The following is a 9,452-nucleotide window of genomic DNA, read 5'->3' on the forward strand; positions in this document are numbered from 1 at the left end:
GTCCAAAAAGACATTTCTAAATCCAAGGCTTAAAATATTTAAACAAAACGTTTAGCATTGATATGATTAAAAGATTTAAAAAACAGAAAATTGTTGGTTATAAATTGTTTTTTTATAATATCTTGTTCTCGATTTCGATATATTGTTATGGGAATCTGTCAAGATGTGCAATATTATAGATTTGGTCCATAAAACCGATTGTTAAGGCCAAAAAAACGCATTTTTTAAGCAAAAAAATTTCAGAAACCTAAATAAATAACTTTTTTATATAGCTAATGTTTCAAAGTAATGATCCTTATCAAATTTCGGTCGATTTAAAAAATTTAATTTTTTCACAAAATTTTGATTTTTTATAAGGGGTTACATCATAAAATTTTGCAAAAAATTGACAAAAATTAAAATTGTCCGACGTGAGTGCCAATCGATTGGAAATGTGATTACGAGTCCAAAAAGGTACAACACTCCTGATTTGGCCCATAAAATCGATTGTTTTGGTCAAAATACTGCGAATTTGGCCAAACTCAAGTACTACTACAACATATTTATAGCCATAACATGGTCAAAAAGCTTCACAAACCCAAAAAAAATACTTTCTTGCGTAGCTAATGATCCTAAGAAATGATCCTTATCAAATTTCGGTCAATTTAAAAAATTTAATTTTTTCTGAAAATTTCGATTTTTTTTTACATCATAAAAATTTGCAAAAAATTGACAAAAATTAAAATTGTCAGGCGTGAGTGCCAATCGATTGGAAATGTGATTACGAGTCCAAAAAGGTACAACACTCCTGATTTGGCCCATAAAATCGATTGTTTTGGTCAAAATACTGCGAATTAGGCCAAACTCAAGTACTACTACAACATATTTATAGCCATAACATGGTCAAAAAGCTTCACAAACCCAAAAAAAATACTTTCTTGCGTAGCTAATGATCCCAAGAAATGATCCTTATCAAATTTCGGTCAATTTAAAAAATTTAATTTTTTCTGAAAATTTCGATTTTTTTTTACATCATAAAAATTTGCAAAAAATTGACAAAAATTAAAATTGTCAGGCGTGAGTGCCAATCGATTGGAAATGTGATTACGAGTCCAAAAAGGTACAACACTCCTGATTTGGCCCATAAAATCGATTGTTTTGGTCAAAATACTGCGAATTTGGCCAAACTCAAGTACTACTACAACATATTTATAGCCATAACATGGTCAAAAAGCTTCACAAACCCAAAAAAAATACTTTCTTGCGTAGCTAATGATCCCAAGAAATGATCCTTATCAAATTTCGGTCAATTTAAAAAATTTAATTTTTTCTGAAAATTTCGATTTTTTTTTACATCATAAAAATTTGCAAAAAATTGACAAAAATTAAAATTGTCAGGCGTGAGTGCCAATCGATTGGAAATGTGATTACGAGTCCAAAAAGGTACAACACTCCTGATTTGGCCCATAAAATCGATTGTTTTGGTCAAAATACTGCGAATTTGGCCAAACTCAAGTACTACTACAACATATTTATAGCCATAACATGGTCAAAAAGCTTCACAAACCCAAAAAAAATAGTGTCTTGCGTAGCTAATGATCCCAAGAAATGATCCTTATCAAATTTCGGTCAATTTAAAAAATTTAATTTTTTCACAAAATTTTGATTTTTTATAAGGGGTTACATCATAAAATTTTGCAAAAAATTGACAAAAATTAAAATTGTCAGCCGTGAGTGCCAATCGATTGGAAATGTGATTACGAGTCCAAGAAGGTACAACACTCCTGATTTGGCCCATAAAATCGATTGTTTTGCCCAAAATACTGATTTTTTGGTGGAATAATGATGCGAAACAACTATTACTATATGATTCCGGACGCTACTAAATTCGAACGGTGTACTTCGTCACAAGGCAAACAGTCTCCACAGCTGTTAAAATTTTATGAATCGCACGGGCATAACGTTTTCTTTTGACACTGTGCCTAAGTTCGTCCCTATTCACTGCTAGTAACTCCACAGTGTTAGTGTTTAGTTTGCCGAGACCTTCAGACAACTTCCTGTCATATGTGTCGATAGGTTCGGTACGAACGTGCATATTTCCATTGCAAATGCACAAGAGCCGTCCCTTAGTTTGTTATTAATGAAGTTTCCAAGAGGCTTTTGCACCTAGCCTCTTTCAACTATGTCAGTTTCTGAGGCAAAGGACTCACCAAATGGAAAACCCATGCGAACAGCAGATAGTTAAAATGTTCCCCTGTTACGCCTCAGACGGCCCACTTGGCCTCCACTAATTCGATTCTCTTCTGGCAACCTCCTGACTTCCAGCTCCATACTCCCAGCTCACAACCCCGTTTCTTTGCTGTCAACTGCTACTCTGGGCCTTTCTCTTTTGCCACTCTACTTGGCCGCATCCCAGTTGACTTTGATTGACATTTGCTGTTGTTTGCATTTGCCGGAACAATTTGAGCGTTTTTCTTTTTTTTTTGTTTTATTGCTAGTACTCCGCCATGATTTCATTTCGCATTTTGGGTGGCCCATTGGCTGGATTTTGCCACGCTATTGCTCCTATTGGTAATTCATCTATTGGTTCTCCTTTGGGTTTTGACCCAGTTGCGGATCGCAGAGCGCATTATCCTTGGGATTCGTTTGATTTGACTCGTTAGTCACGCAATTTCGAACTTTGTTTGAAAGTCATGTAGAGCGATGGATAGCATGGATAGTTCTTTAGTTGGTGTAAGTCAAGTTCAAGGTCTGGTTTCTATGGTTAAACTGTTACATTATCTGTAATGATGAAAATATGGCTTATCGCAGCAATGGAATTGGTAGTTAATGGCCAATTAAGCCACAATAAGCACTCAGTTGATTTATGTGGCGCTATAGAAGCGTTTAATGGCAAATAATATTCGTTAAATCTAATAAAAGATATCAAACTCCCCTAAACTTTTCTAGAAACTTTCAATTTATGATAGTATCACTTTCTTTCCCAAGCTACTTACACAAGTTTTTAGCTCTTAGCGAGCATTTAAAGCACTTTTGTTTGCCCAACTTTTCTGTGGCCGAAAATGGACACCTCTTGAACCCAATTAAATCCCTTCTAGATCTCCAGTTATACATTAAAAAAATGTATTTTACGAGGTTAAGTATCGTCAACATGACCTAATTGCCTGTTGAAAGTTGCTTTCCGTTCTCTCATGGCATGTATTATTTAAATTATTACAATCCTAAAGGGAGGAGGCGGGTGAAAAGTCATGCACTTGCATTCTAAAATCAGTTTAGTTTATTTTCTAACTTTTTCCCCCCTTTCAATGGAACGCATTTTCCGAGCTGACTGCATACGAAGTCATCGTTTTTAGCGCTTTGCATGTTTTCCGACTTTTTCCCAGTTTGCCTGTTTGCGTTCTCGGTTGCAACACAAGAATTTTGCGGCACTGGGGGCACTATTTTTTGCATATTTTCGACTGGGCATAAACTAAAATTACTAGCTGGCTCTGATAAATGGGCCAAGTACGGTGGGGTTGGGTGGGAGTTGTGGCTACCGCCTTCATGTGACTGCTGTTTTGCGATTGTTGGGCAATTGTTAGATCGATAAATTTACTTCACTTTTTATTCGCGTTTTTTCCCTAAAAACGTCATAGTCAGTAGAGCTATTTTTGTTTCGCCTCTTGTTGCTTCCGTTGTTGTTGCGGTTGCCGCTCTATATTTCACATATATTTTTGGGGCACTAATGTCGGGCATTGGAGTATTTATGTGGCTTAGCTTATTGTTGTAGGGATTCTAATCTGTTTTTGGGGATTATTGTGGTTCTTAAATCCAAAATATAATCAAATTACGCGCGTATAATCAAATTACGTATCACATCAAAAATGTGATATCTGCTTCTATATTTGACTTTTGCCTTATCAGAATAATTTGGTGAACAATATTTTGAACTATTGCTATGAGTTTTAATAATTAAATACTTGGACAGTCTTAATTTAGCCCTGAGAGCTTAATATACTTGAGTGCTCTCTTTTTCTGTATTTTGATTTTATTTAAATTTTTTTTTTTGCCATGGTAATTTAGTTTTTTTTTTCTCTTCGCTGTTTCCCTTTTTTCGTTTCGTTCTTGACAGTTTTTTAACCCGCACGCGACAATTATGCATATTTTTAAAAATAAACACTCACACAAGCGAGCACACATACAAACGGAGGCATATATTTACAGGCCTTTGGCCAACGGAGCGTATGCGTAATAATTTTTCAGCGCTAGCGAAGTGGCCAGGGCGGAAAATTCAGCCCAGCGTACCGCAATGGCAAGCAAACATAAATGTGAACAAATTCTTGAAAGCACTCTTCAGTGGAAAAATAAAAAAATTACTACTTTAAAGAGGCAGCAGCAAAAGAAGTTAAAAAGGCCTAATTGATTGTTAAAGTTGTTGGTTTTATTGCGTAGATTCTGGTGAAAAAAGGCCAAGGGAAAGCTAAAGCTGTTGGCTTTTTGCTTTCATAGATCTTTTCGATCGCTGCAATAACTCCAAGCCCATCGCAGTGGAAAGCCTTTCCCAATTTTCCGCTCTCCCAGTTGCCATTAATCAACATTATCAGCTTATGTCAGGCCTAAGCCGGCGAACCTCGGAAAATAATTACCCTGTACTTAGTACGACTATCATGAGTTTATGAGTTTATAAGGCGAGACATCTGCACACGCATGAGAACCCAACTCAAATGCCAAGCAATCGGAATGGTACTTGGTCATGCCAGAAGTGGGACATCGAATCTACGATGTGGTTTCCCGAGTTGCCAAAGCTGTGGCCCAATCGCTTTGTGGGTCAGCCAGCCACTGGGGAGCACTTCGGCATGGGTCTATTAATATATGGAAATCTGTGTCGCCGCCTGACTAATGGTGCTAGTTGTTGCGAAAAGTTCACCTGGCCGGCATTTTTGGGGTTCAAGGCCTCGAGCAACACGTGAGCGACTCTTACTTTTGTTTGCCGCTTCCTGGTAAAAGTTATGTAAATAGTTGTGTATCGGTTCGATCGAATCGGTATTATGCTGGCTATGGTCGTGTGTTGCCCGTGCCCATTATATTGATTAATCGCTCGAGGTTCGCCTCGGCCCAGTGTGACCCCGAATTGGTCAACAATAGAGCAACTAACTGTGAACGAATCTATCCATCATGTGTGCCACATAGCTGCTCATTTTTGTGTCCATTTCTATTGGATTGTCCGTGTATTGATTGCTGCTCCTCTCCCGTATAATTTTGCGTATATTTTCTTTTGCAAATTTTTCGGCTTTTGATCATTGAAAGTGTGTCAGAATGCCGCACAGCTGCCGCAGTCCGATTGAAATAAAAACACAAAGTATAAAGTCACTAAAACGTCTAAGGCAGTGAGTCAGAAGTGGTGGAGATGCTTAGAAGCTTTTTGTTTTGGAGGCCAATGAGTTGCCAAAAGCCAGAGTCAGTGGGTCAAAGTGGCGAGGAATGGCATGCGAATCGAGGTGACTTCTGTCATCCAAAATTAATATATCCGCAATGCTGTTTTTCCAATTATTTTATGTGTTTCAGAAACAATTTTTTTCAGGGCTAAATGCATTTAACAAGCATTTAATGCCTGCAAGCCATTCGGTCATTAAAATTAAATTAAAAGCCAACTTGAGTTATGGCCAGCAAGTGCTGAAAAAAAAGCCATAAAAAACGGACACCAGAGCATATAGTATAAATCCCAAGAGTCGACATAGATGTTAACTATATCCAATTAACAGTTGGACCGAAATACCATAAAATATGTAAAAATACTTTTTAGCCAAAATAGATAATTTATTCAAATGTAATATGTAATATATGAAATATACTCTTGGCGGTTGCCTCCAATGTCAAAAACTTTTGAAAGCACACTTGAGAATTCCTCGACAGGCCATTTGGATCAACGATTTTGGTTTATGCAAAAAACTTTATGCACATTTATAGCCACAAGTGCCTCTTTTTTGCACAATTACACAATAAATATAAACGAAAAGAAAACATCTCAAATTACTCAGCCAAAACGAAAGTGAAATTCATGTTGGCCTTCAACAGTTTTGTATTGTGTTTTTTTTTTATTTTGGGCCCAAACATAAGTGCACTTCATCATAAATTATTCAACTTAAAACGTTACAAAAGATTTGGTTAGCGATCTCGGAAAATGAATATTTTATAAAATAAACATTGAAATTGATTAGGAACAAGCATTTGTACATGCAAGTATTTCAGATTTATTGTGTATCTGTGAATTTATCAATTCATATTTAACTTCAAAGCTTTAACTAATTCGGTACAAGCACTTTATCTTTAAACAATTGGGTTGGTTTTTGCGCCATTTAAATGAATTTTGCATATATCCCCTTCACGTTCCATTGATTTTCCTGGTTATTTTGAATAAATTTAATGTTGTGGAACTTTTACAATCCGCATTTTTATCATACAATTTCCATTGTCTTTTTCGGTTTTTGGCTTTGGAAAAGTTCTCGTTATTGATATTTTTGCAGCTGTTGCGGTTGCCGGCAGCCAAGCACAGTGAACCCTTTCCGCAGATGGAGGAGATACAGTAAAGCTCTGCCCAAACGACCAATATTTGTTATTGTTTTTGCTATTATTTTATCCAGCCCTCTCGAAAACTTAACAACAACGTCAGCTGTTGGAAATTCAATTTAATTTGTTCGACAGAAACTGGTACACAAAAATGTTCGTACCGAAACATATATATACGACTTATTTATCGACTAGAACTCAAATTTCATTTTCTGTTTTCAAACAATTCAATGCGATTTATGTGGTATATAACTCTGGGGATTCTTCTCTATTTATCGCACTTTGTGCTGACGACATTTAAACCTATAAATAGGCTGTATGCACATACATACATCCATATATATGCCACAATTTGCATGCAGTTGCAGCTTTTGATGTTTACATTGTCTCAGTTCGCCACAAACTCATTAGCATTGTGGTTAAGTGGGTGTTGAAGCTCCATGGTGATGCCCCAGCATGTGGTTATATCTCCGATGTTGATGATGCGCTTTTATGGCATTAGGTTTTTACTACAAAGAATTGAGAGCTAATTAGGCCGCGAATGTTTTTAGCTGGTTTGCAATGGGAAAGATGTGCAAAATTGGCTTCCAATTATAAATTTCTTCAAAAAAGAGGGAAAATGGTTTTCCATTGCCTGCTGTTAGCCGTGTATATCGATTTGAGTTTCCCTTTAATTTCCCAAACGCCCCCTACTGACACCGAAAACACAGTTTCCGCTTATGCCATTTTATCAAGTTTTTGTTTTTTCCGCTTTGGCAAAACATTTTCGTAAAATAAATTAGCATTCGCAATGAGTGTTGAGCTGCGAGGATGGGAGTGGAACCGAAACAGGGCTACATTTAAGTGTCGTAATTAAAAACAATTTTCAGTTGGTCGATGGATTGCCATGGAGTTTAGACCGCAACCAACTCGTGCCGAGCTCCATGAAAATGCTAACTATAATGCTTCATTATAGAAGTTTTAAACCGATTTAATTGAAAGCCAATTCCAGGCTGGTTCCCTCCCTCCCATTGTTGTGCCAAAATGAACTTCACGGCTCGGCGCTCAACTATTACGCCAGCAATTACATATATCATTCATCATATATATAGACATGTATATAGACACATGATAATCTCGTTTTGAGTATTCTAACAAGTTTCTCCTCCCACCCGCAGTCTCTCCAGCGTGCGGATCGTGCTGCTGGTGCGAGATCCACGAGGTACGATGCAGTCGAGGCGACATCGAGTGTGGTGCGGAGGCAACGAGGACTGCGAGGATCCACGACTGGTGTGCCAGGATCTGCGGGATGACTACAAGACAGCGGAGGTGCTGTTGCTGAAATATCCGTCTCGTTTTAGGTAAGTTATCTCATTTCATATTCAAACTGTGGCTGTGTGTTGAACATAACAATTTCTTTGCCTACCAGGACTGTTCGTTATGAGGACCTATCCTTGAGTCCCAGTGAGATGACCCAGGACATCTTGCAGTTCTATGGCTTGCCATTTGATCCTGCAGTGGAGGAGTTTTTGGACACGCACACCAAGGTCAACATTGGAGGTGTCAGTTCCACATATCGAGATTCCAGATCAGCGCCATTCCATTGGATGCAGGATCTCAAGCCAGAAGAGGTAATGTATTCTTCATAAGTTTCTTTGTTTAGCTAACTAATAATGGTACTATCCCATTTTAGATCAAGCAAATCCAGGATGTCTGCACTGAAGCGATGGATTTGTGGGGCTATCGCCGCATCGAGAACTTCAACAACTTCTCCACCACCCAGCAGACCTTCGATCCGATGGTTATGCCGCCACCGTTCACGTGAAGCGCTCCTAGTGCTGGCCGATCGTTTACGAGAAACTGATATGGATAACTAATTCTTCTACTTGGTACATTTTGATGTGATATCGTCGTGTTGAGCGAGCAAAAAGAAATATGAAAAGAACGGAAGAAGGCAGCGAGATATAGACCGATTGGATGGAGCAACTGGGTGCATTGTGCATTGTGAAAAACTCATTCATAGCGGGCACATTTTTGCTACACACGCAGACACACTTAACTGAGCAATAGTTCATAATATATGTAAACTGAATATACAATATGAAATGCATAATTTTAGTAATTGGCGAATTTTTGTGTAGAGAGTAAAGCGGTACGAAAACCAGTCGAATATCAGATTTACATTTAGGCCTAGAACTTAAGCAAACAATAACTGAAAACTTAGTCTAAATAGGGCTGCGTATAGTGGAATGTTTACTTGGCTTTTTGATGTAAATTATTTAGGCAAACAACTTTTGTAATTTGGCTTAACAATGAAATCCAGTGATTTAGCATATAACAACCAAAACGTATCACAGAGATATTAATAAAATACAACGTTTGAAATTAATCGAGATGCAATTATACAACAATGTTTGGCAAACCAAAAACTGTGCAATATTATCAAATTGGAAAAACAATTAAATTACCCTAGTATCAATTTAGACACAAATTTTCTAAAGAAAATTCAAATTATAAAAATGTATTAAGAAGAGCAATGGGCACTCAATTCCTACTCATAAGTTTCCTTAGGCATAAATTATTTGTATGGTTATTTAGTTGTAATTGTAATTAAATTGTACTATACTTTATGTCCTTATTATATAAATGAGTTATGTTCGTTTTCTTTTTCCGAAACGAAGCCCAGTTCATCGATAGATACGTTAAAGAGTAAATGGATGTTTAATAAACAAAAGAATCCAGCAATATTTGCATAATTACACTTATTAAGCAAGATACCAACTGAATAAACAATGAATTATAAAAATAATAATTTCGTGTTTCTCTAAAATGTAGTGTGGCTGAATCTGTGGATCAACTCCACATAAACATAAAGATGTACAGAAAAATTGAAGCATATTTTTAGGAATCTAAGAACATGTAGTGTACATGTAAGTAATGGTTAAATC

The 9,452-nt window shown here is 36.9% G+C and overlaps 1 protein-coding gene across 2 annotated transcripts in view; it reads left to right on the forward strand.

Moving 5' to 3' along the window:
* Positions 1-9,311, forward strand: part of CG31637 (uncharacterized protein) — a 28,350-nt gene extending 19,039 nt beyond the window's left edge. The window contains exons 2-4 of one of the 2 annotated variants that reach the window (NM_135199.3): positions 7,683-7,865; positions 7,934-8,135; positions 8,198-9,311. In NM_135199.3, the coding sequence (NP_609043.1) occupies positions 7,683-7,865; positions 7,934-8,135; positions 8,198-8,329 (517 nt within the window). In that variant the 3' untranslated portion in view covers positions 8,330-9,311. The remainder of the gene's footprint in view (positions 1-7,682; positions 7,866-7,933; positions 8,136-8,197) is intronic. The other variant, NM_001298748.1, reaches the window with a different exon arrangement.
* Positions 9,312-9,452: the final 141 nt, after the last annotated feature.

Source organism: Drosophila melanogaster, chromosome 2L, assembly GCF_000001215.4.
Source record: "Drosophila melanogaster chromosome 2L".
NCBI lineage: Eukaryota > Metazoa > Arthropoda > Insecta > Diptera > Drosophilidae > Drosophila > Drosophila melanogaster.